Source organism: Trametes versicolor (genome assembly GCF_000271585.1).
Source record: "Trametes versicolor FP-101664 SS1 unplaced genomic scaffold TRAVEscaffold_11, whole genome shotgun sequence".
Classification (NCBI taxonomy): domain Eukaryota; kingdom Fungi; phylum Basidiomycota; class Agaricomycetes; order Polyporales; family Polyporaceae; genus Trametes; species Trametes versicolor.
In genome coordinates, this window is record NW_007360331.1 from 1,780,675 (window position 1) to 1,807,066 (window position 26,392).

Consider the following 26,392-nt stretch of genomic DNA (forward strand, 5'->3'; position numbering starts at 1 on the left):
CCAAGAGAACGTAGTGCCCAGGCTGGCAGATCTCATGGTATGATCCCGATTCGATGATTCGGCTGCGCCAATCTTCCATCTGGTCCCAAATGTCAGAAGGATGCACGTCTAGCATGTCCAGATCTTCCGGAAGCACTATTGTTTTCCCTTTGTACTTGATTCGTGAGTGAGCCTCACGAGGATCTTCCCACTTTGCCAGGACCCACGAGAGTTTGGTCTGGGATCTTCCTGACCTCGTCTCACGACCTGAACATTGGACTCGTTAGTAGAGTTCTCTCGGCGCGATGTGTTATACAGCCCACTACCGAGCTCTTCAGACGAAGAGTGACGCTGATGTGCTCGCTGGCAAAGAGGGGAACACTCTCACCTGGCGAAGGAAATGACGCAGGCAATACTCGGATTAGCCGTAGCCACGCAATGACGTCTCCGTAAGTGATTTGATTGTTGTTCTGGTTGAAAGGGTCATTATAAAATCCTATTAAACGGTACCACGATCAGTCAATTTCACTCTTCACGTAGCGTGGACGATTTTTGAAGGAGAGACTGACCTGCAATCAACTTGGCTTGATGTGAAGCTGAAAGCGCAATAGCGGACCAAATGTGCACGTTCCTCTCTCTACGGTTGATATAGTTGTCTTCGCTCCTTTCTGCATAATTAATTTTGGGAAACGCGTATGAAATAACCCCGATCGGTTTTGCCTGTGTGGAGGACATTGCTGGTAGGTTGCTTGAGGATGAGTAGAATGCCGGGAGAGCTGGACTCGGAGGCCTGGTGCAGTACTACAACTCTTCACACCCCCATATATATATGTATGTGTGTGTATCTGGACGTCGCAATGTGGCTAGGCTGCACATGACAAAAGTAAGGCAGACCCGTATTCGGCATCACGGCAGGTCGCAGAAGTAGGCGGCAACCATGGCATATGTTTGTGGGTCCACTTCGTCATTATACCACCCACGAACTCTCGAATGTTTCATCAGCCCGCTTGCCGCGATAATCATATGATAAATGTGAAACCATTTCCTTGAAACACCGTGTAAGCACTGTCTATGCTCGTCTGCGACTGCCTTGTGAGGGCGCTCGAGCTACGGAAGTACAGTCACACGGGCAAGTCTCTTGCCACGTGCTTTGGGAGGAGGCGTCCACAACCTGAAACTGGTAGCGTAGGCCTGGAATAGCATACGGTCTTGAGTGTGGCAGTTCATGTGGACTCAAAATAGCGACTGATACTGCTTGATAATCTGGAGCCGTGCGGTGTATATCCCTTTCACTTCGAGTAGTGTGTGTTGGCGCACAGCGGCTAGTTCTAACCGGTTTGAGGTTAGTAATGGGCGCCGCGGGTCAGCACTTACACGGTTTTTCCATACTGCAGTATAAACAGAATCCAACATCATAAGTGTCCCAACTGATGATGACACCGTTACTTGTTTCAGAGGTCGAAACAGGCGCTCAGTGTCCGCGCCAACACCGGAGGTAACTTCTTTGAACTCGGTGTCTCGTGCCCTGATCAGGACAGATCCGGATTGATAGGCCGATGGGCCACGCTGTAAGAACTACATAAAGACATCCTCAGTAGCATATGCTGTCAGTACGAACCGACCACGTATTGCTGCACTCAGTCCATTTCACCCAAACTACCACTAAAGCTCGTCACAATGTCATCCAACACCGTGGACAAGTCTACAAACGCCGGTTTGAAGAATTTACTTGATCCGGAGCTTCCCGTTCTGAAGTCGATATGTGCGTTGGAACGCAATGCCAACGTCTTCATATGGTGGCCTTCCAAATCTCTCATTGCATGTGAGCGACAGCATATCCGATGATCACGAGCTGAGATACACACTAACAATTTACAATTAGGCTTCAATGCGGACATCACTCCAGTCACTGTACAGACACTACTTCGCTGGATAGGTATCATGCCGATCAAACAATCATCTGACGACGAAGACGGGAGCGAGGATGAGAGCGAGGACGAGAGCGAGGACGAGCACGAGGAGTACAAGGACGAAACCATAGTCGTGAAGCCGGTGAAGTTGATACACCGGGATGTTCTGAAATATGAGCCGTATCCCTTGTCCGATTGCCTCGAGAACTCTACTCTTCTGACACCAGGAGTGTACGGCTGTTTTCTTCAAGGTGAGTATTGAGTTTCATTTATTGCCACTACGAATCAAATTCAAACTGAATTTATTGGCGAATTATAGAAGACCCGACTCAGGTCCCGGAAGTGGTTCCTATCATACCTCCTCAGGGTGTTTCTACCTTCGCAAAGACTCTAGAGAACAGCATAGAGCGTATCAAAATGTTCGATAATGACGGTGTCGACCTGGCCGAATTCCTCGGACAGGTAAGTCCCCGTTTACCAGATGTGTATACGAGCTCTCTGTTGACTCGATTGCGGCGATGCCGTGTGCGTCCTTCAGTCGAATATCTCAGAGGCTCTGCGTGAGCAGTTCAAATATCCGCGCGACAAGTGCGCTTTTACTGGCTTAACAAGCGACGCCAGTACCGCTTCGTTGGAGTTGTACTGGATTTTTCATCCGAAGATGTGTAAAACCGTATGTCAAGACATCTTAAAACAGAGCCACTGACTCAATGATTTCCATAGAATGTCGCAGAGCGAGAGTATGAACTCTCGCGGAAGCTTTGCCACGTCGTGGATAATATGCTTCCCATGCGTCCTGAAGTGCACGAGCTGTGGTTTGCAAACGAGTTCAGCGTCGATGTTGATGTAAGCACTAACAGATGGATTATTGGTATATGTAACGGCTACTAATGTGCTCGGACTTTGTTAGGACGAATGGCGGATTCGTACCTTCACTAAGTCGGCAGCTAAGATGGGCTTTCCTGCGCGTTTCAACGCCCCCGACCCGCAAAAAGAGAAGTTCTTCCGTGAACATTTCTTCCACACGTTGTTGGTCCGGTTCAATGGCGGAGACGCTCGCAGGGATTACAATATGAACCAGGCGACAGACATCCGATCACACCTGGACGACCACGGGTCTCGCATTAACATTGAGGACGAAGTTTGGAAAGGACCCCTCGGGAAGGACACCTTGAAGCTACTTCACGACGAAGACACATCGGAGGATGATGATTGAAGAACTCCGTTGACCTGCGCGACCAGTATGTATTACGTGCGTTATTTTGTATTAATAGTTCAGTACACATTGGGCATTGGCATGTCATTCGGAGGAACGGCTGCTCGCATCCCGGCAGCCTCCGGGCTACAAGGCTAGTACTGTGCGAAGTATCAAAGTGCATATTACGAGTGCTGCGCGCCGGCCCGGGTATGTACCTGAGTTTCAAGCGCGTAGGAATAGCGGAGATGTTACAGGACGCAGGCGTCGACCCCAGTGATGGCCTTGAGCTTGAAGAGGGATGCTAGGCTCGCCTTCGTGCTGACCATGACCGCCCAGTCTTGCACCATGAATTCGCAGGAGGCAGGTGCGATGGTATTTTGCAATGTCCGGCCCCTCGCAAGGCACTTGAGCCCATCCATGACAATATTTTAAGCTCGACGTTGTGACATTGGCAGCACATCGTGAATGTGGGGATAGCAAAACTGCCCTTGAGGGATACGTGGAATTGACCGCATCGTAGCGCTCAGCGCAGTGTTCTAGTGGTCGATGCAGCAAATCATGATAGCCTCTAGTAGCCGTACGACCAAGAAATCATGCAGCACTACTCTCTGATTCTTGTACGAGGCGAATAGAAGAAGTACAGCCGAGCGTGGCGGCTGGTCTCGTCGTAGTCTCGTCGTGGCGCAGAGTACTTGAGTCGATTAAGCGTCTAACTGCAGGCTTATGCGGGCACGCCCACGTGCTGCGGTGCAGTGGGGGGTGCCGCGTTGATGCCGGCTATCTGTTCTCACTCTGCCTGTCATCGTGTCGAGCTCATACAAGTTCTTACTGGCTGCAGCCTGAACTATGATCTCTCTACCCACATTGTCCCGGAGTTCGCGCTAGCAGAATGCTCAGCTGGGATATTCGTCGTTCTGAGTGGATCAAGCAACGAACATGCCCTAGATCAGTGGCATCCGATCGCGGATGCCCTGCAAGTATGTCTACCCGGCAACGCAAACTCTCGAAATTCTTTGTGTCAAGAACGATGTGTACATGGATGACCCAGGCATCATGGCGTTACGTTTTTGATAACGGTGCGTATTCTCGACTGCAACTTTGGCAACTTGAGCTATTTCAGTTTTTGCGAGGTACTCTTGGCTTCGCCTGCAAGAGCTGACTCTCACCCTCATGAAACTACAGCTTCGGGAGCTTGCCTGGGATGATATGCACCCATTGTACATCACGGTCGCAGCACATACGCCCCAGGTGCGTGTTATCAAGATCATGTTTGACATTCGTCCCTATGCCCGAGCAAGCCCTCTCTGCTACGCAAACCACCGTTTGTACTGCGTAGCGCTATCTCACGTTGCTGTCTTTCTGGTAGCAATAAGATCATGCTGCCCGACGCAACCTATCGGCATTCGCGGAGGCCTGGCGTAGGCACGCCTATCACACAATTTGCTACCACCCCTAATGATCCCGGCGCATCCCCCGTCGCTCTCCTAGAACCTCCATGCCCCGTTGAAGTACCGCAGGGCCCAAACACTCGCCACCCTTATGAAAGTTTATGGTGCGTATCCATGCCTTTGTGGGGCCTAACGCTGTGCACGCAAGTAGCGTTACAACTCCTCGGATACAATAACTCTCCTTCCGATGGAGTATTCACTCTATGTATGTCCTACGCCCAACCATCCAGCCCGCGTCATCTTCTGACACGACTTTTATATTTCACTAGTGTTCTAACCCATCACCGCGCCCACGACCGCCGAACTCGAACTTCACAGCTATCACGAAAACCTCTTGGCTCCGGTTGACCTCGCATCGCTGCAGCAATTCAGAGCTGCAGGACATGTCTTTGTAGAAGCCGCGACCGCTGGACACCTTCTTCGGGAGCCGTCTCCCGAAAGCCGACGAAGTTATTGTGTTGGCTGCCTTGCTTGCACTCGTATATCTTAGGATTGAGCTCTCCCTAGACCGAGAGCCGAAAATCGTGGGGTTCTCTGGCCTGGTAGCACCACGCTATGGCGTACGTATTCCCTCCCAAAATGCGCCCCGCCTCAACTGCGTGAGCTCATCAGACTTCTCTTCTACTTTCCTCCCTCGATTCCGTTCAGAGCGCCGTGGAGGCAGAAATCCCCCGTGCGCCGCTGTAGCTCATAGCGCAGAAAGGACGCTCCTCATGTGATCCCGCAAGGAGACGTTCCTTTCAGCGATACCGTCACTGCTCGTGCCCCGCCGTCTCCGTGCCCTGCCAACATAGATCATCATCAGCTTCCTTCTAAGGACACATCGCGATCCACCGCGCTCCCTATGAGCCCGCCTTCGAGCTGTCGCTCAAGGAGTGCCCTGTCTTGCGCGCCGCGGCGATCACCATCGCGTCTACGGTCGCTGCGACCCAGGTCAACGGCCCGCCGCAATGGCTCTCAGCTGCGTACGTCAGCATCCAGTTCTTCGCTCTTCGGGCCTCGTCTGGACTATAGCTGTATCCCACTCGCTCTGCATTTGCGGTCTTGCGCAGTTCTGTCTGGTCGCTCGCGCACTTGTATGTCTGACGCAAGCTTGCCAGAAATTTATGTTCGGCGCCCTACGCGGCCGGATTGGCTTTCCCGCAGACCGAACGTCTATTCCGCTACGGTAGGGAGTGCTCTTCCTCGCGGACAAGGTTGGCGTGTCGCCAATGATCTTCCGCGGTGCTGAACAGGAACCTTCGCCTCTTCAAGCCACGTCAGGCTCCCACTTCCCGATCGCCGCCGCCGCCGCGACCCCTCCCGACCCCGCATGAAGATTTTGTAGCTCCAGCGTTAAGTACGACCACATCTCCTCCGTCCACTATGTCCCTCCTTTGCTCGCATCGCCCCGCCAATCATCTGTCTGGAAATTCTCGCATCCTCGCCTCGTGTTCACCATCTACCCACTGTCCGTATCGGAGACTCTCAGGCTCGCCGTTCATCGAGTATGTTAGTCGCTTCATGTACCCGTGAATTGTATCTGCGTTGATATTGAATGCTGATCCGAAGCGGCCGCGCGCTGTTCTCGCCAGACCACCCCGTGGCCTGCCTCGCGAGTTCTGCGCCCCAGTCACAGATCGCCGGCACCGCGTGTCGCCGAGGTTGAACCACGGCGCATGTATCAAGCGTGTAAGTCAATTTTCAATCTCTTCGTATTCCAACGTTATCGGTCAACAATCACCGGCAACAGAAGGATACTAAGGGCCAGCTGTCTGCTTGTCATCGGTCAGTGCCAATTGGCTCCGTCTCCACAACATCGCCCTCACTCCGCTGCTCAGCCACCTACGGCATGTCTAGCACTACGGAATCCAACGAAGGTTCCGTTGATAGAAGTATGCGTACTTCTCATGCTAGACCAGAGGAACATCGCCATGTGCATAGGTCTGTGCGTGCGCTTGCGCGCAACGCCAACGTCTTCATATGGTGTCCAGGCTTAAGCGAAGCTAGGCTCATTGCATGTAAGTGTATCCGATTTCCACCGACCCTCGTGGTACGAACGGACTGTATGATCATGACAGGCTTCAATTCAGAGATAACCCAAGTCACTGCGGAGACTCTTCTTCGCTGGATCGGCATGCCGGCTGCATTGCGCCTGAGCGGCGAAGTCGTCCTAAAGAAAGTCAGCCTGGAACACCAGGGAAAGTTCCGCTACAAGCTTGTTCCGCTCAAGTTGTTGGAGTCCTCCGAAATACTCGAGGCCGGTGTCTACGGCTACTACTTTCCAGGTAAGTAGAAGCGATAGTAGCTGCATTCGTGACAATTGAATAGAAACATTGGCTACTACCTTGTAGGACCTCGTGGAGCAAAACCTATAATTCCAGCATTGCGCGTCAAAACATTCAAGCAGCACCGAGAAGAAACTCTGCAGTATTTAGAAACAACTCCGCACGATCACCACAAGTGGTTTGAGCTCGAAGTGAGTCCCGTTACTTATCCCACAAGTTCGGCATGTGCGTTGACGCCTTCCAAACCCATAGCATCACAATGTCCAGGACGACGATGTCCGTGCTGAGGTCAAAATACCACACAACCGGTGCATCTTCACCGGATTCATGTCGAGTAATGCCGTTCCGCAGTACGGAGCGGACGGGGGCCATGCCGTCGCTCAGGATGTAACAGACGCAAGCGGTGCCACCATCGGCGGACCCACCGCCGTGGCAATTGCTGGATCTACAGACTCTGCTTCCGCGGAGGGCGTAGACCTTCGCTGGATTCTTCCTAGGGACATGCGCGATACGGTGTGTAGCCCAATTATTCGAACGAGCAAGCTGGTACCGATGCATCCGTCAGAATGGGGCTGTTTTTCTATGGCGTATGCGGAGCGTGGACATAGTCGACATACCGCTGACCGAGGCGGCAAATGTTTTGCCGATGCGTGACGCCGTGCACGAGCTATGGTTTGCCAATGAGTTCAGCGTCGATGTCGATGTAAGTGGGAGTGCTATACTCGGTGCATGGTAAATTCTGACCTAAAACCTTTCATCATATAGGATGAGTACCGCATCTACACCTTCACCGAAGCCGCAACGAAGGCAGGCTTGCCTGAACGACTCAGCCTGCCCGCAGAGGCAGTCTCATCTCATTTCTATGACATATACCTCCGTGAACATATGCTGCACACTCTTTTGCTGCGTGTTAACGGCGGAGCTTTTCGCGGAGTATGGGCTCTTGACGAGAACGCTTCGGAGTGGTATGATGAGGAAGAGCAGCAGGTGGAGGCAGTCACCGATGCAATGACGGAGCTGCAGATATCCAAGGATGATGGAATGTAAGGCTCGGGGGTAGGGGAGGTCCCATCTTGTACGAATATAGCCAGTATTTGCCGTAGTCAGCCTTTCATCATAATAAGCTCAAAGTATCGCAACTTATACGCCGTACCGCCCTCGCGCCCTCAAAATACTGAAAATGCGCGAAACGACGCACAGGCACTTGCGTGAACGTGAACATCGCGAGGGCGCATTCCCCCATACCATGCGTCTTCCTGCGCTCGCCGTCGGCGGCCGCATATCCAGTACAAATCCATCAAGGCCACGAGCTTCATTGCGAGCCAGCACGGAAAGTGGAATCGAAACACGGTGTTCATTGAAGCCTTTTACGGGCGCGTGCGACGGCCGGCGGAACACGATGCAGATCCACTACCAGCGCGCAGTGAGCTCGCCGCTATTGTACGAGAGCCCGCACCGTGACTATGTAAGATACAAGATACGGTACTCTGAGAACGCGCCCATTAAATGTACTTACACGCCGCGCACGACGAGCCCAACATGGTCGAGCGGCCTGCCTCGCAGCACGATCTCGTTGTTGATGGTCCAGCGACGGAGGAGGCCGCCAATAGGCGCGCCCGTCGTGGTATGGTCTTGCTACACAATCGCGGCGATCGTAGCTGAAGAGTGGCCAGCGAAGCGCAAGGCGACGAGCAGTTGCGCGCGTGCCGTGGGTTGTGACTATGAAGTCAGGTAGCGGGAGTCTCCGTGTTTGACGGCGATGAGAGTGCGCGGATGCAGGTTGCATGTCCTGGAAGGGAAGTCAGACATATACAGGCGTCCCAGATGTGGGGTTCCTTACGTGGATGACTTCGAGAGCCCACTTTCTCGTGACGCCTAACACGTCGATTGGGACCGCTCGTGAATGGCGGTGTTGCTAAACCGGGTCCTAAGGACACCTACAAGATAGAGGACGAACACGTAGCTGTCCGGGCCCATGATGGTCGCCGTAAACCCGTGGCTCCGGGGACAGAGCGGCGTGCCAGACCGATAGAGTATTCTCCCGCGAGGATAAGCCAAGATCCGGGTGAACCGGTCGTACGATCTTCTTCTGAAGATGTTGAGGAGACCTGCGCCCGCGTCGTATATGATCGTCATTTGCGCGCCGAAGAAGCCCATGAGGCAAGTACGCCTCTCCTGGATGCGTTTCATTCTCCGCGCGCAGACCCATCACGTCGCATGCGTGATTCTGACTTTGTCCAGCGAAAATATTTTAGTACGCACGCGGAGCTCGATGAGGGACGCCAGACTCGCCTTGGTGCTGATCTTGGTCCAGTCCTATACGGAGAACAGGAGGCAGCCGCGTGGTCTTCTGCGACGCCCGATCCCTCGTAAGGCACTTGCGCTTATACACAACTATATGTTAATATCAACACTGTGAGATTGGCGGCACTTCGTAGATTACTGACAGAAAACCTGCGCTTGAGGGATACTCGGTAGTTATTGACGTCGACTTGGACTCAGATTCTACCATACGTGTGATTGATCGCGCCGGAAAGTTCGGCGCAGTTTTCTAGTGGTCGATGGAGTAAATCCAGAGCGGCTAGTATCCGTGCAACACAGAAAGCATGCAGAACTCATCATTCTTGTACGAGACGAGTAGAAGAAGCGTGGCCAGCTATGGGTGCGCTCGCCGAGCTCGCCGTGGTGCAGGATAAAGTTGCTCAAGCGCCGGAGGTTGAGCGCTTCGGCTTGGGCAGGCACGCCCACGTGCTTCGGTGCCGCGGGGGTGCCGCCCGTCTCTCCTCACTCTGCCCGTCATCTCGTCTGGCTCGAACCTCTTGCTGGCTGCAACCTGAGCTGTGATTTTCTACCCTCTTCGTCTCGGAGGCACGAGAACAACGCACAGCTGCGATAATTCTGTTCTGAGTGAAACAACTGCCCAAGGAAAGTGGTATCGCGAACTCCCTTGGATACATGCCTGTATTTCCGGTACCGCAAATCCTCGAAAGCTCTCGCGTCGAGCACGATGTGGACAGGGATGATCCAGGAATCACGGCGTTACTTTTTTTGATAACGGTGCGTATCCTCGACTGTAGCTGTGGCGACGCTATCTGAGTGTTCGCGAGGTACTTCTTAGAGGTACTTCTTGGCTTCGCCTGCAAGAGCTGACTCTCACCCTCATGGAGCTACAGCTTCGGGAGCTTGCCTGGGAGGATATGCACCCATTGTACATTACAGTCGCAGGACATACGCCCTAGGTGCGTGATATCAAGATTATGTTTGACATTCGTCCCTATGCCCGAGCAAGCCCTCTCTGCTACGCAACCACTGCTCGTGCTACGTAGCGCTATCTCACGTCGTTGTCTTTCTGGTCGCGGCTGGATCATTCTGTCCGACGTATTCTATCGGTATTCGCGGAGGCCTGGCGTAGGTACGCCTATCACACAATCAAGTGTCACCCCTACTTCCCGGCGCGTCCCCCGTCGCTCTCCTAGAACGCTCTGCCCCGCTGAAGTACTGCAGGGGCCAAAAACAAAACCCACCAGGCCGTTACCTCCAGTACTTCGCGGTATGCTGCGCCGTCATTGTAGCTTGTCGGAAACCGAGGATGTGTGCGCGCTGGTGTTCTACGCGTCTCCCCGCATATCGGCATCGACAACTTTTGCGCCATCTACTTGCGATCGCAAGATGGCCGTCGGGAAAGCGACCCTTTCTAGGCAGCTTGGCTGGACCTGGAAGGGGTACGATACTTGGCCACATATGCATCAGAGCCATACACCGCGACGAATCCTTTCGAAGAGCGGCGGTTCGATGCAGGCCTTCCCTTGCTATGTCTGCTATATTCAGTCCTTATGAAAGTTCACGGTGCGTATCCATGCCTCTGTAGGGCCGATATCGAGCCACGTTCACTAACGCTGTGCACGCAAGTAGCGTTTCGGTCTCAATTATCATCCTTTTGTTGGTCCTACCCAACGTCAACCGACTATACCAAGATTATCGGGAAGCGCTTCTGATGGCGTATTTACTTTGTGTATGTCCTATGCCCAGCCATCCAGCCCGCGTCGTTCTCTGACATAAATTTGACAGTTCATTAGCGTACTAACTCGTCACCGCGCCCACGCCCACAGAACTTCAACTTCGCAGCTATCACGAGAGTCTCTTGGCTCAGGTTGGCCTTCCACCGCTCCAGCAATTCAGAGCTACAGGACATGTCTTCGTAGAAACCGCGACCTCTGGAGATCGTCTTCGGGAGCCGTTTCTCGAAAGCCGACGAAGTTGTCGTGTCGGCTGCCTCACCCGCGCTCGCATATCTCTGGAGTTAGCTCTCTATAGACTGAGTGCCGAAACTCGTGGGGTTCCCTAGCCGGATAGCACCGTGCTATGGCGTATCTCCTCCAAACGTGAGCCTCGCCTCAATTGTGAGTTCATCAGACTTCTCTTTGCTAGTTTTCTCCTTTGATTCCGTTCAGAGCGCTGTGGAAGCAGAGAATCCCCCGTGCGCCGCCGTAGCTCGTAGCACGACACTTCTCTCCGCTGCCGTCGTGTGGAACCCGGGAAAGAACGCTTCTCGCGGCATTCCTGACAAAGACATTCCTGCTCTGCGATACAGCCACTGCTCGCGCCCCACCCTCTCCGTACCTCGCCAACATCGATCGCTATCCGCCTCTTGCTAAGGACCGATCGCGATCAACTACGCTTCCTGTGAGCCCGCCTCCGAGCTGTCGCCCCCTGATGGAGCGCCCCGTCTTCTACGCCGCGGCTGTAGTCGACGCGGCGGTCCCCATCGCGTCAACATTCGCTGCGACCCAGATCAACGGCCCGCCCCAATAGCTCTCACCTGCACCTGCGTACGTCCGCGTCCACTTCGCCCCTCTTCGGACCTCGTCTGGCTTATAGTTGTGTCCCCCTCGCTCTGCATTTGCGGTCTTGCGCAGTTCTGTCTGGTCGCTCGCGCACTCGTATGACCGACACAAGCCTGCAAGCAACCTATGCTCGGTGCCCTACGCCGCCGGCCCGGCCTGGGCTTCCCCGCAGACTGAACGTCTATTTCGCTGCGGTAGGTAGCGCCCTTCCTCGCGGACAAGGTTCGTGTGTCGCCGGTAGTCTTCCGGAGTGCTGAACAGGAACTTTCCTCTCCTCAAGCCACGTTATACTCCACTTCCCGATCGCCGCCGCCGCCGCCGTGACCGCTCACGACCCCGCATGAAGATTCTGTAGCTCCAGTGTTACGTCCGACCCCATTCCTCCTCCGTCCACTATGCTCTTCATTTACTAGTACTCGCATCGTCCCGCCAGTCACCTGCCTTGAACTTCTCACATCTGCGCCCCGTGTCCAACATCTACCCACTGTACATATCGGAGGCTCTCTTAGCCTGCGCAAAAATTGCCACACGACTCTCTGTGGGCGCCTCGTCGCTGGCGTCTGGTTTGTGGGTGGTTGGTGCCTGAGGCCTGAGGTCAGAGATGCCGCAATCAGAGTTGGCGTTCGTAGTCATCATCCTCGGATCTACATGAAACTGAATACATGAGACTGATGACACAAAAGAGAGAATCAGCGCGCAGCCTGTCTCGCGGGCTGTATCAGTAGATCCAAGGCAATAATACACCGAACTTCGTCCTACATTCTGGGGACACCTCAGACAGCCTTCAAACAGCGAGGACAGAAGCTTGTGAGCGCCCGTACACGTGCAATTTTATCACACCATGAGAACCCGGCACAATCGCCGTCGGTCAATACCACCTTCAAGAAGGAACCGATACCGCCCATCCCCCGCGTACACAACATCTTCTGTCCTATTCGCCCGTATCTAAACCGCTTGACAGCTACGATCTTTGAGCACTTGAAGTCACATCTCCGTCAAGATGTCCGAACTGAAGCAAGCATATCTGTCCAGCCTGGCCATAGCCCGCAATGCCGACGTGTTCATCTGGTGGGGCGGCTCGAAGGACGCAGAGATAATCGCCTGTAAGTCTTCTGAATGTGTCATTAGGTCGGCTGACCTCGGAATGATTTGGCAGGTTTTAGTCACGCCATGCTCACTACGAACAGTCCCTTCATAACAGTGCAAACGCTGCTGCACTGGATCGATTGTCTAGCGACCTGGGGTGGCGCACTGGTGCTGAAATCGGTCAAGGTGGAGTACAAGAGCTGTCTCCACTATGCGATCAAACGTGCAGATGACAACGGAGTGCCGCTGCCAGACGCTCACATCCTCACGGCTGGTAACTATGGCTGCTACTATCTAAGTGAGCCCGTAGTACTGTTTCAGGGTAGTACGAGCTCACCCTTGCATCGAGTAGATCCGCACTCGGCTAAAAGACAGCCGCTCGCCCCGCTATACAAGGTGGTGTCACTCGAACAATTGGAGAAACAACTCAACAACCCAAAGTCATTCAAGCGGAAGTACTATCAGGGTTACTTGCAGTACGTGAGTATAGTATGGATAGATTGTGTCAACCACTATCATACTCAATTTCTTGTTTCCTCCAGAACTACATCTCCGATGACGCGCGCAGCGGTGTCCTTAAACGAGATAGCCGGTGCATATTTACCGGGGCAACACACGATCCAAGTGGCAATCCTGTAGGCATTGATTGGATTATTCCCCCCGCCCTTGCGCATTATCTTGTGGGTAGTTTGTATCATATAGACAATCAACAGCTAATTCGGTTATGTTAGGGCAACGCACGAACCCAGGATCCAGAGCTGAACATCCAGATATCACCGAGTGTATACTACACTAAACAGGCCAATATGGTGCCCGTGCGGGCAGACATATACAAGCTATGGCTTGCGAGTGCGTTCACCGTTGACGTCGATGTGAGTACCTTATCACAACCGTCACCCTACTCACGCCTGCGGCCTGTTAACTCACGCAATACGTGCTCAAGGATGGCTACAGAATCCACATCTTCGACGACAAGGCTCAGGGCGTCGGGTTGCGCGACCATCTGGAAGCCCCGGATCCTGCCTGGGATGCTTACTTCGGCGAGCACCTCCGTATCACGCTGGTCGTTCATCTGGCGCATGGGGACAGGGCGATCGAGTACAACACGGTTGCTATCGCACACTTCAAGTCTACTCAGGTGAAATTGGATCGAAAGAGCGGGCTTCCAGTCGACCTTCGCAATCATGCGAAATGGGACAGTGTCATCGGGAAGCTCATTCTGAATGACATCAAGACGGTGCCCGTCACGCCGGAATCCATTCGCGTGAGAGGATACCAGTACGTTGACGAGATCGTTGACTTGGAGGACGCAGAGTGGGAGGAAGAGGATGACGAGGAGGTCGAGGAGGTTGAGGAGGCTGAGGGAGCTGGGGATGATAAAGGGTCAGCCTTGGGGGAGGAAGCTGTCGGAGAGGGTGGCGTAGACGAAGGTCCGGCGGAGGATATTGTGGACGAGGACCTGTACGAAGATAGCGACTAGCGGGCTCTTCTTGACGACACCAAGACGAGTCCGCGTACGAATAAGTAAAAGGTTCGGAATCAACATTATCATCGACTGCAGTATTGTGAACATCGTGAGGGCGCATTCCCCGATACCATGCGTCGCCCCGCACTCGGCGTCGGCGGCCGCATATCCAGTACAAGCCCCTCCAGGCATCGAACTTCATTGCCAGCCAGCACCGGAAAGGGGATCAACATGAGGTGTCTATAGGAGCCTTCTCCGAGCGCCTACGACGACAGGAGGAACACGGCGCAAAGCCGCCGCCAGCGTGCAGTGAGCTCGCCATCGTAGTCTGTTGTACGAGAGCCCTCGCCGCGACTAGCCAAAATATGAGATACGGTATTGGAGACGCACCCATGAAACATACCCGCCGCGCACGGGGAGCCCCACATATCAGAGCGGCCAGTCCAGCACGATTTATTTGTCGACGGTCCGACGGAAGACGACGTCGATGGACGCGTCCGCCGGAGTATGGTCTTGACACGCGATCGTGGCGACAGCGGATGAGGACTGACCAGCAGAACTCTCCACGACGATCAGGGGCGCGCGCATGCGATGACTGTTGCCATAAAGTTAGGGAACGGCACCCTTCGTGTTTGGAGGCAGTGAGGGCGCACGGATATGGGATGCGTGTCCTGGAAGGAATGTCAGACACCCGTAGACGTCTCAGATGCGAGCCCACTTTCCAGTGACACTTAACGCGTCGCCACGTTCTCCACCCTGGCTTTCGAATTTGCAAAGACAACTGGTCTGGGGACAAATACGTAGCTGTCGAAATATGTAGTCAACCGCTGGCTGCCGAGACGGAGCGGCCTGGAAGAGCAGGGTGATCTCCCGCAAGCATAAGCTTCGATCCGAGGGGCTCTGTCGTAACATCTTCTTCTGTAGACAGTGAAACGACCTAGGCCCTTTGCTGGATATGATCGCCACATGCAAGTCGAAGATTCCCATGCGGTAGTACGCCTGTCCTCGCATGCGTAATACTGACCCTGTAAAGATAGAGGCTGGATTTAAGTACGCATATGGAGCTCGAGGAGGGAAGCCAGGCTCACCTTGGATTCAGTCCTACACGGCGAACAGGAGGCAGCCGCAATGGATTTCTGCGACGCCCGGCATCTCGTAAGACACTGGTGCATATACATGAGTAGATTTGAAAATCAACGATGTGAGATTGGCGGCACCTTGTGCAGTACGAATAGCAAACCTGCGCTTGAGGGACTCCTACTTACTCGTACGTGGAATTGATCGTGTCGGGGAGCTCAGCCCCGTTTTCTAGTGGCCGACGTAGTAGATCCCAGAGCCAGTAGTATCCGCTAAGCCCAGTAAGCACTCATAAGCCCCTGATATTGTACAAGGCGAGTAGGAGAAGCGTGGCCGGTGGGTGCGCTCGCCGAGGTGCGCCGAGGTGCCTCTTGGTGCAGGGTAAAGTTGCTCAAGCGCCGAGCCAGGTTAAGCTTCGGCTTAAGCGGGCATACCCACGTGCCACGATGCCGCGGAATGCCGCCCGCGCCTGCTCTCGCTCTGCCCGTCATCGCGTCGCCGTCGAGGTCCAACCCCTTGCTGGCTGCAACCTGAGCTATAGTTTGTCCCTACCCTCGTCGTCTTGGAGGCACTGGCACAGCGCTCAGCTTTAGTAGAGGATACGCATCTTCTACTTGCCACAGTCGCAGGACATACGCTCCAACTGCATGATATCAAGACCCCTCCGCATCGCTTCAGAGCTATAGGACGTGTCTTTGTAGAAACCGCGACCGCTGGACGCTGTTTTCGGGAGCCGTTTCCCGAATGCCGACGAAGTGTTGTGTTGGCTGCCTCGTCCGCACTCGCATATCTCTGGATCGAGCGCTCCCTGGACTGAGTGCCGGAACTCGTGGGGTCCCCCTGGCCGGGTAGCGTCGCCTCAACTGCGTGAGCTCATCAGAATTCTCTTGTCGTTTCCTCCCTTGATTCCGTTCAAAGTGTTGTGGAGGCAGAGACCACCCCGTGCGCCGCTGTAGCTCGTAGCGTAGAAAGCACGCTCCTCACAGGATCCCCCAGGGAGACGTTTCTCTCTCCGACACCGTCACTGCCCGCGCCCCACCGTCTCCGCGCCTCGCCAACATTGATCATCATCCGCTTCCTGCTAAGGGCCTATCGCAATCCACAGTGCGCTCCCTACGAGTCCGCCGTTGAGCTATCGCCCAAGGAGCGCCCTGTCTTCCATGCTGCGGCGGTCACCATTGCGTCTACATTCGTTGCAAAATCAACGGCCCGCCGCAGTGGCTCTCATCTGGGTCACGTATGTCCGCGTCCAATTCGCCCATCCTCGGACCTCGTCTGGACTATAGCTGTGCCCCCCTCGCTCTGCCTTCGCGGTCTTGCGCAGTTCTGTCTGGTCACTCGCGCACCCGTATGGCCGACGCAAGCTAGGATTATGACCAGGGACTTTCCTCTCCCCCGGCCACGTCAGGCTCAGATATCGCAATTACCGTAATCGTTCACGACCCCGTACGAAGAGTCAGATCCTCTAGCTCCCGCGTCGCATCCACATCCCTCCACCATCCAGTACGCCGCTCCCTTGCTCGCATTGCCTCGCCATCTATGTGTCTAGAATTCACGGCATCTCCTTCTCGTTCTCAGCACCCCTGTCTGGTCTTTGGCATTCACTTATTCTATGTTTTAGTGTCTCTCGGACTCGTCGTCCATCCAGTATCAGTCGCACCATGTACCGATAAAGTCGAGCTGTGTTAGCATCGAATGCAGATCAAGCTGCCGCGCGTTGTCCTCGCCAGACCACCCTCGCAGTTTGCCTCGCGGGTTCTGCGCCCCAGTCACAGATCGTCAGCACCGCGTGCCGCCAAGTTTGAAACACGGCGCATGTATCAAGCGTGTAAGTTCCGATTCCACTAGGAATCGGTCTTGCTTGTGAGAAATGGCTCGGTCACGTGAATCCAGGCGCACCCGGCTTCGTCCGTCGTTTCCGTATAGTCCCTTCACCTCAGGGCGCTTGGATCAGCTTGTCTCTATTTGTGTTGTGGCGCCTGCACCCGTGTTTTGCGCCTTGCCACTGCGTATCGAAATGTGTCCGCCTCCCATCGTCTCTGTTCACGGATTTCCAGTTTCCCTTAGGTACTCTAAAATGTCTTACTCGTGATCTTCATTACTGCTAGTGTCTACACTTCTGGCGCACAGCAGCTGCGAACGGGCAGGCATAGTCGTCAACTCGCGGTACGCGCCTATCCGTATCCTGTTCAAGACATACTAAATCTATGTCCAGATCTATACGTGACAGAAGACGTCATTCCACTGGTGCCACGGGTTCGCCTCTTTGCTCTGACTTACATTAGGGGCATGGTACGTCCTTTAAGAAGTTGTATCTCGGCCCTGATGTCCTTGCGGCCGCGAAAATTGTACACAGCACGGCGTGTAACATGTTAGGATCGTATTAGGTGCGTCCTCGGGCTGTTTAGGTACGGACTGCGCTGACAAAGTAAGATTTTCAGGTCACCGGCAGACGAGAATCTACATATCAGACTTGTAAGTCTCAATCGAGACTTGCGCACACGTTGATATTAATGGTGCCTGGGGCGCGCAGCGGCGTCAAGCGAACACTCACGACCAAGGGTGTCGAGACCATTGCCCGGATCCGCGCGCTTCATCCTATAAGCTGGCCTGCGCCTTCCATGTGCGTACCCACTACATGCATCGTACACGGCCGAAGCTGCAGCATCACCTTCTGCGTATCATCGTGTTGACGCTTCGTCGTGACTACGCAGTACTACACCCGGCTTCCCCGAAAACAGCAGGTGTGTCCATGCTTGATGTTTCCCATCTCTGACCGCAACACCCGTGAATCTTAAAGGGCGCACATCGCGGTTGCGGTGCGACAATAAATGTTGGTTTGTAGGTGCATCAGGTCTCTATCATTACAACCTGTCGAGCGCAGCTTGTGAAGATCCACCTGCAGCCTGAGTGACTACCGACACGACGTGCACGCCGCAACTTCAACCCCAGCACACATAGAACAGTCTCGGCGGGGCCTACGGCTGCATCCTGTTCCCCAGAGCCCACACGGGCTCTCGCACTCCGGTAACACGTCCGAGCCTCGCCAGAATGCCTCATTGCAGACCTAGGCGTCCAGAAGTATGTTTGGGACACGTCGCTGTGCTGTACGAGTAGACTCAGATTGGCTAACCGGAATCGCGTTGACGAGCACGTAGACAAGCTACTGGTGCGCCCCGCCGAGTGCAGCGTCATCTCTATGCGTGTTCTGGAAACGGTGTTCCTGTTGTAACATTGACGCACGTACATGGAATGAGGACCCCGGCGTGCGCCGACTTGGAAGCTCTCAGCGACCTGGTCCGGTCCTCGCACCGGCGGTATTCGCCACTCTCATTCGGTGTATGAGGCTGCCGCAGCAGGTACTATCATCGTGGGTCCACGCCGTCTCTGTGTTGTCTTATATGACTAGTAGCTAATCATGTTATGAATGGCAATTATACATAATATGAAGCATCTAGACTCTTAGTGGAATCGGGCCTGGCGTGCGGAGCATCGCCGTTCACCCTCAAGTTCATTAACATTTTGCTTATATTGCCATCTTATCGGTCAACAATCACCGGCAACGGAAGCCTGCTTGTCATCGGTCAGTGCCAACGGGCTCCGTCTCCATAACATCGCCTTCACTCCGCTGCTCAGCCACCTACGGCATGTCCATTAGCACTACGGAATTGAATGAAGGCTCAGTTGATAGAAGTATGCGTACTGCTCAAGCGAGACCAGAGGAACATCGTCATGTCCACAGGTCGGAAGTTGCGCTTGCCCGCAATGCCAACGTCTTCATATGGCGGCAAGGTCCAGAAGCCAAGCTCATCGCATGTAAGTGCCCCCGGTATCTGCTAACCCTTGGTATGTAAACTGACCTTTGATCACGGCAGGCTTCAATGCGGACGTCACCCAAGTTGCAGCGGAGACTTTACTTCACTGGATCGGCATGCCGATTGCGCTGATCCGGAGTGGTGAAATCACCCTAAATAGAATCAGATTGGAACACCAAGGGAATTTCGAATACGAGCTGGTCCCGCTCTCTCTTTTGGAGACCTCGGAAGTACTCCAGGCAGGTGTCTATGGCTACTTCTGCAAAGGCAAGTGGCAGCGATGGTCTCTGTTATCGTGACGGGCATATTGAAACATCTGCTACTACTCCATAGGATCTCGTAGACCACGAGCTATACTTCCGCCACCAGGTGTTAAAACGTTCAAGCAAATCCGAGAAGAAATTTATCAGGAAATGGAAACAACTCCAACGGAAGATTATCCGAACGGTCGCCGCAAGTGGTATGAGCTTGAAGCGAGTCCCCTTATGCTACGTATTTGTTATGTGCGTTGACGCCTTCCAAACCCTTAGCATCACCATGTCCAGGACGATGTCCGCGCCGAGGTCAAAATACCACACAATCAATGCATCTTCACTGGGTTCACGTCAAGTGACACCATTGTGCAGTGTAAGGCGGACGGAGGCGACACCGTTGCTCAGGATGTAACAGACGAGAGGGGTGCCCCCGCCGGACCCACTACCGTGGCCGTTGCTGGATCTGCACGCCCTGCCTACTCGGAGAGCGTGGACCTTCGCTGGATTCTCCCTACAGACATGCGCGATGAGGTGGGTAGACCAAGTATTCGAACGAACAACCTGGTACTAATGCATTTATCAGAATGGGGCGCCTCTCTTTCCACGGCGGGTGCACATCGATTCAATACCGCTGACCGTAGCGGCAAATGTTTTACCTATGTGCGATACCGTGCATGATCTATGGTTTGCCAATGAGTTCAGCGTCGACGTCGATGTAAGTGGAGTGATATATCTAGCACACGGTAAATGCTAATCTAAAAGTCTTCCTTTGTGACTACAGGAGGGGTACCGTATCTACACCTTCACCGATGCCGCAGCGAAGGCGGGCCTGCCTGAGAGACTCAGCCTGCCCGCAGAGGAAGTCGCATCTCAGCTCCATGACATATACTTCCGTGAACATCTGCTGCACACGCGCTTGATGCGTGTTCACGGTGGAGCCGTTCCCGGAGTATGGAGGGTTGACGAGAACGCTTGGGAGTGGTATGACGAGGAAGAACCGGAGGTAGACTCAGTCACTGATGCCATGACGGGGCTGCAGATAGCTGAGGATAATGGAATGTAAGGTTTTGGGGGGAGTGGAGGTTTGATTAGCGTTGCCACCTTGTACGAGTATAGCCAGCATTTGCCGTGGTCCGCTAGCCTTGTATCATGATATGCTCAAAGTCTCGCGACTGATACGCCGTATCGCCCTCGCGCCCTCAAAATACTGAAAAGGCCCAAAAGGCGCTTTGGCTTTGGCTGGGACGCCCACGTGCTGCGGCTCCGCGAGGTGCCGCGCGCTGTCTGCTGGCCAGTATTCACTCTCGTTCTGCCCGTCATCGCGTCGGGCTCGTACTTCCTGCAAGTTTGAGCCCGAGATAAGCTTTCTTTGTCCTCACCGTCACGGAGGCGATATATAAGGTGTCCTGCACGATACCTGTGGCTTGGAGTGGATCAACCGGTCGACAAACAATCCCAAAGTACCATATCCACTGGGCGCGGACGTCCCACGAGTAAGTATCTCTAAGTACTGAAAACACATGTAAGCTTTCGTGTCGACCACAACAACAGGTTGCATTTACCCCGTCCCACTCCGCACATCGTCGCAATGCCGTATACCATCGATCAATTTCAATACATGCAACACTCTGGAGCGGCCCCGAATACCGTTAGAATGCCCGAGGACCAACTTGGACTTATTGTACACAGGCCTGAATGGGCATTGGAACGTAATGCCAATGTCTTCGTATGGTGGCCGACGGGCCGCCTCATTGCATGTAAGGACCCTCATAATCGAATATCTTAGCCCGGAGTATGGACTGACCAGATGGTAGGCTTCAATGATGCCGTTACTCCAGTCACAGTGCAGACGCTACTTCGCTGGTTAGGTATACCACCCTCGGACGATGACGAGACTGTCATCATCAAACGGGTTTGGCTAGAACACCTCGATGTTACCGAATATGCTCCGGAACCGCCACTAGATTCGAAGCCGTTGGAAAGCACTTCTATCCTTACTAAAGGAGTGTACGACTGTTTTGTGCAAGGTGAGTATGCACTATACGCTTATCGCTCCCATGAAATGTGGCTTCAACTGGGGGTCATTCTCGCTTATGTTATAGACCCGATCGACCGGACCCGAATGCCGAAAACGACCCCTTGGGAACCTATTGACCCTGCGGGTACATTGAAGTTGCTTCAAGACACCAAGATAGATCAGCTCAGTCTATATGACGATGAAGCTGGCACCCAGGTGGCCAAGTATGTTCAAAACGTGAGTGCTTGTGTCTTGCATTTTGATTTACCGTCAACGCAGCGACACAATATGCGCCCTGCAGATGAAGATCCCGAACGTCACCCGTGAAGCATTCAGAGGGCCGCGTAATATATGCGCTTTTACCGGATCCGTCAGCGGTGGCGAGAACGGGGCCGTCGATCTTCACTGGATTTTCCCGCCATATATGTTCGAAAAGGTTCGGTCTTTGCGATCGCTGCCTATGTCAAGCATCGTCGCACTAATGCAGCGCCCGTTCTAGAACGGGTCCTAGGCGCTCCGCGGAATTACAATCTGGTCAGTAGGAGGGCCTGCCGCACCGTGACGAATGTGCTACCCATGTGCGAGGCCATGCACAAGCTGTGGTTCGAAAATGTATTCAGCGTAGACGTCGATGTAAGCACATTTATGTTCTGTGACGACTGACTGTCTAGTAGATGCTGATGTGCTGGTGTCCCGTCAGGATCGTTACCGCATCGCGATATCCGTACCTTCACTCGGGCGGCAGTCGACATAGGCCTTCCTGAGCGGCTGTCTGCTAAGCCGGAAGAACTCGAGCTGTCGGAAAGGTTTTTCCGCGAGCATTTCTTCCACACGACGTTGGCCTGGTTCAGAGGTGGAGACATCCATAAGCAGGACGACATTCGAGACGTCAAAGCTGCAGTTATTTTTCACATCCACGACTTGAGGGACTATGGGGCGCTATTTGACCCCAACGACGAGATATGGAAGAGCGAAGTTGGTCAGGATGCCTTCAAGCTACTTGGCCCGGAGGAAATGCAGTCGGATAGCTCTCGCGTTAGTAAGGGAACAGCGGCGCAGCAGTTGGAGAGGGTGAAGCTTGAAGTATGTTTCGGGTTCGTGCATACAACGTGTAGGATCATTCCCAGAATACTATGCCGTGACCAGGCGTGTATTGGTAGCTCCGAGAGGACATGTACATCCGTCGTCATAAGATAATTTCGGCTGTCCTGTGACGGCACTGCGCTACGGCAGCACAACCGTATGGTAAGCGTGCCACTTTTGCTATATAGGTATTCGATAGCTGCCCAGACTGAGAGGTTCATCCGCTCGCTCGCGCCGAATGAGCATGCGTCGACCCCGCTAGGCCCTCAGACTTATGAAACGTCGCCGTGTATGAGTGATGCCCGATAATGAGGTATGGACGGTACCGCCGGAAAATGACACGGTGGTCCACGGCAACGTCGCCTTTTCACAGTACGACGTAGATCCCGAACGCTTCCGAGAAGTGCAAGTCGCGAGTGGCCAGCGGAGCTCAACGACAGAGAGGAGCGCGCGCACACCGTGGCTAGTGACTGCGAAACCAGGTGGCGTAATCATCCGCGTTTGACAGCGAAAAGAGTGATCGGATGCAGGTGGCGTGTCCTTGAAGGAAATCAGACATACATGGACGTCTCGGATGCGGGGGGGCTTTTTACCTGGATGACTTCTAGAGCGCGCTTTCCAGCGAAACCTAACGCGTTTACCGGGACCGATTACTCCACTACCATTTTCATGGAACAAGGTTATTTTAAACGCTACTGCAAACAGAGTTGGCTAAAGGACGAACGTATACCTGTCGGAGTCCATGATAGTTGCTGTAAACCAGTGGCTACTGGAACGGAGTAGCATGCCAGCTCGAGGGCGCCCATCCTAAGATCTCCTTCTGGAGGCGTCGGAGCTACCTGCACCTTTTGTTGTGTATGATCTTCTATGAAAGCCGAAGATGCCCGTGAAGCAGTACGCTTCTCCTCATTCTCCGCGTGGACGCGTTGCATCGAGTCGAACGAGTGATTCTCACTTCTTCCGGGTAGCGGCGGGATTATAGTGTGCCTGGGTCGACCGCCGTACTAGCCTCGAGCCTGAAAAGGGGCGTCCGGATAGCATTCGGGCTGTCCAAGGTCCGGTCTTGCACGACGAACAGAGGGCAGCCTGCGCGATGGTCTTTGATGACCTCCGGCGGCCGCGGCCCCTCGTGATGCACTTCAAGTTGCGCCTATACTAGACTTCAAAATTGACGTTGTGAGATAATCAGCACAGTGTGATGGTACGGATATCAAACCTGCGCTTGAGGGAAACTTAGTACTTATTGACTGAGTGCCACTGATATACGTGGAATTGGCGGCCCATCGCGTCGGACTCGAGCTCAGTTCTCTAGTGTTCGATGCAGCAGATGTAGAGCCTTGAGTCTCTGGTAGCCGTACAACACAAAGAGCATGCAACACTTCCAGATTTTTGTGGGATACGAGTACTAGGAGAAGTTCAACAGAGCGCAGTGGCTCCGGGTGGGTGCACTGGCCAGTCGAGGCTCGTCGTGGCCGCCAGGGAAGTTGCGTTGGTGGAGCGCCTAACGCTTCGGCTTCGGCTGGCACGCCACGTGCTGCGGTGCCGCGAGACTGTGCCACTCGTCCTCGCTCCTCGCGTTGACTCGAATGTCTTGCTAGCTGCAGCTTGGGCTACGCTTTCTCTACCCTCGTCGCCTTGGAGGCACTAGCTTAGCTGCGATTCTTGCTGTTCTGCGTGGAACGACTGCCGCACATGCCCCTGGAAAGTGGTATTCGACTCACGCGGACGCCGTGCGAGTATATCTACTGAAAACACTCGAAAGTCATGGCGTCGAGCACAAAACGGACGGAGATGGTTCAGGCGTTACGGTATCACTCTTCGATAACGATGTGTATGCTTGACTGCCTCTATAGCGACGCTATTTGAGGTTCTCTTGGCCGCGCCTGCGCGAGCTAAGTCTCGACTCTTGTGAAACTATAGTTTCTACAACTCTGCTGGGAGTATACGCATCCCCTATGAATCAAAATGACAGCACATACACCCAAGCTGCATGAAATCAAGATCATGTACAATCCCCAGTCCCACGCCCGAGCAGACCGTGCCTACTACGCAACCACTGTACGTGCTACGCTATCTCATGCCACTGTATCTCTATTCACCAATAGATCGTGCAGCCAGGCGTGTCCTATCGGATACTTCGGGGACTTCGTCTGTGCACGCCACTCTGACATCCCGGCGAGTCCCCCATCGCTCTCCCGGAACCAGTATGTCCGGCTGGAGTGCTACTAGCTCAAAACGCTCACCAGGCCGTCAGCTTTAGTACTTGGCGTTATGTTGCGCCGTCATCATAGCTCGACACAGATCGAGCATGTATGCACGCTCATCGACGGTTTTCGCGCCTCGTACTCGCGAACACAGGATGGGGTCGGGAAAGTTACCCTTCCTGGGCGGCTTGGCTGGACCCCGTCGGTGTCCGAAGACCGGCTATGTACGCATCGGACGCAGACACTACCGGACGTCGACCACCCCTACTAAGATTGTCGGGAAGTGCCTCCGATTGTATTCACCTTGTATGTCTTACGCCCAAACATGTACTACCCCGCGTCACCCTCTAACACGACTTTAACAGTTCACTAGCGTGCTAATTCTTCAACGCGCCCACGCCTGCCGAACTTGAACTTCGCAGTTATCACGAAAATCTCTTGGCTCAGGTCGACCACGCACCGCGTACGACACGTCCTTGTATAAACCGTGATCGCTGACATCACCCCCACGAAGACGCTTCCGAAAGCCAACCAAGGTCTGGCGTTGGCTGCCTGGACGCACTCGCATCTCTTCGGATCGAGCTCTCCCTGGACCGAGAGCCGAAACTCGTGGGGTTCCCTGACCTAATAGCACCGCACTATAGTGTATTTCCTTGCACAATGCGCTTCGGCTCATCTGCGCGGGCTCGCTCGACTTTGCTCGTCTGTTTTCCTCCCCATCCGAGAGCGTTATCGGAATAGAGCTGCATTCGCTGGACGCTTTTCTCTGCCGCGTTATCTGGAGGCCGGGAAACCGTGCTCCTCGCGGGGCCTCTCAGGGAGATGTTCCTCTCTGGGACATAGCTGCTGCTCGTGCCCCGCCGTCTTCACCCCTCCATCAGTCTTCCCCGTCCGCTTCCTGTTAGACACCCACTGCAATTTGCTGCGCGTTCTACCTCCATGAGCCCGCCTTCGAGGAGCTGTTCCCCAAGGGGTGCCCTGTCTTCCACGCCGCGGCTGAAGTCGGCGCTGCGGTCACCATCGCGTCCACGGTCACTGCGATCCAGATCAACGGCCCGCCGCAATGGCTCTCACCTGCGTACGTTTATGTCCAGTTCTTCCTCATTCGAACCTCGTTTGGATCCTAGCTGTGTCCTCGTCGCTCTTCCTTCGCGCTCCTACGCGGTACTGTCTGGTCACTCGCGCGCCGCACGTATGGCCAACACGCGCGAACTTGCGAGAAGCCTATACTCGGCGCCCTATGCCTCTGGCTGGGCTTCCCCGTAGACTCAATGTCCATCTCGCTGCAGCAGGTACTTCTCGTGCTCTAAGAAAAGGTTTTTGTGTGGCTTGTGACTCTTGACGGCGCTGATCAGGACCTCTGCCTCTCACATGTCGCGTCAGACTCGCGTTGATCGATTATCGCCATCGTCAAATTCATTCACGACCCCGTACGAAGATCCTCTGACTCCCACATTACGTACTCTTCCCGCAGACATCCATTATGTTCCCTTGCTCGCATCGCCTCACTATTTGTAAGCCCGGAGTCTCTCGCGCGCTGTCGTGTTTCACTAGCCATTCACTATATGTATCTGTGTACATCGTGTCTCTTTTCTTCTTGTATCCATTCGAAGGTCTCTTACGTTGCTCCGCACGTGAACAGTGCAACTTTGCCCCGCTCCTAATTGAAGGCCACGATGAGTATGTCACATCCAGACTTGTTTTAGAAAAAACCTACCTTTTTAACATCCATTCCCTTCCTCGCT

At 54.1% G+C, this 26,392-nt stretch overlaps 4 protein-coding genes across 4 annotated transcripts; all 4 read left to right on the forward strand.

Moving 5' to 3' along the window:
- Nucleotides 1-1,656: 1,656 nt before the first annotated feature.
- Nucleotides 1,657-3,105, forward strand: TRAVEDRAFT_23446 (uncharacterized protein; the record flags this gene model as incomplete). Its single annotated transcript, XM_008044391.1, has 6 exons — nucleotides 1,657-1,741; nucleotides 1,862-2,140; nucleotides 2,209-2,351; nucleotides 2,428-2,562; nucleotides 2,613-2,735; nucleotides 2,800-3,105. The coding sequence occupies 6 exons, from the start codon at nucleotides 1,657-1,659 to the stop codon at nucleotides 3,103-3,105; spliced, it is 1,071 nt and encodes a 356-aa protein (XP_008042582.1).
- Nucleotides 3,106-6,366: 3,261 nt separating this feature from the next.
- TRAVEDRAFT_23447 (uncharacterized protein) lies at nucleotides 6,367-7,849 on the forward strand (the record flags this gene model as incomplete). The annotated part of the gene is made up of 7 exons (XM_008044392.1): nucleotides 6,367-6,409; nucleotides 6,509-6,535; nucleotides 6,596-6,802; nucleotides 6,869-6,993; nucleotides 7,055-7,315; nucleotides 7,368-7,505; nucleotides 7,568-7,849. The coding sequence occupies 7 exons, from the start codon at nucleotides 6,367-6,369 to the stop codon at nucleotides 7,847-7,849; spliced, it is 1,083 nt and encodes a 360-aa protein (XP_008042583.1).
- A 4,797-nt stretch (nucleotides 7,850-12,646) lies between these two features.
- Nucleotides 12,647-14,212, forward strand: TRAVEDRAFT_52058 (uncharacterized protein; the record flags this gene model as incomplete). The annotated part of the gene is made up of 6 exons (XM_008044620.1): nucleotides 12,647-12,749; nucleotides 12,803-13,030; nucleotides 13,085-13,212; nucleotides 13,275-13,412; nucleotides 13,464-13,604; nucleotides 13,676-14,212. The coding sequence occupies 6 exons, from the start codon at nucleotides 12,647-12,649 to the stop codon at nucleotides 14,210-14,212; spliced, it is 1,275 nt and encodes a 424-aa protein (XP_008042811.1).
- A 4,709-nt stretch (nucleotides 14,213-18,921) lies between these two features.
- On the forward strand, nucleotides 18,922-22,655 carry TRAVEDRAFT_23449 (uncharacterized protein; the record flags this gene model as incomplete). Its single annotated transcript, XM_008044393.1, has 13 exons — nucleotides 18,922-19,090; nucleotides 19,150-19,332; nucleotides 19,423-19,592; nucleotides 19,620-19,874; nucleotides 19,927-20,058; nucleotides 20,125-20,402; nucleotides 21,033-21,100; nucleotides 21,158-21,370; nucleotides 21,446-21,597; nucleotides 21,662-21,801; nucleotides 21,860-21,894; nucleotides 22,061-22,443; nucleotides 22,632-22,655. The coding sequence occupies 13 exons, from the start codon at nucleotides 18,922-18,924 to the stop codon at nucleotides 22,653-22,655; spliced, it is 2,202 nt and encodes a 733-aa protein (XP_008042584.1).
- Between the last annotated feature and the right edge of the window lie 3,737 nt (nucleotides 22,656-26,392).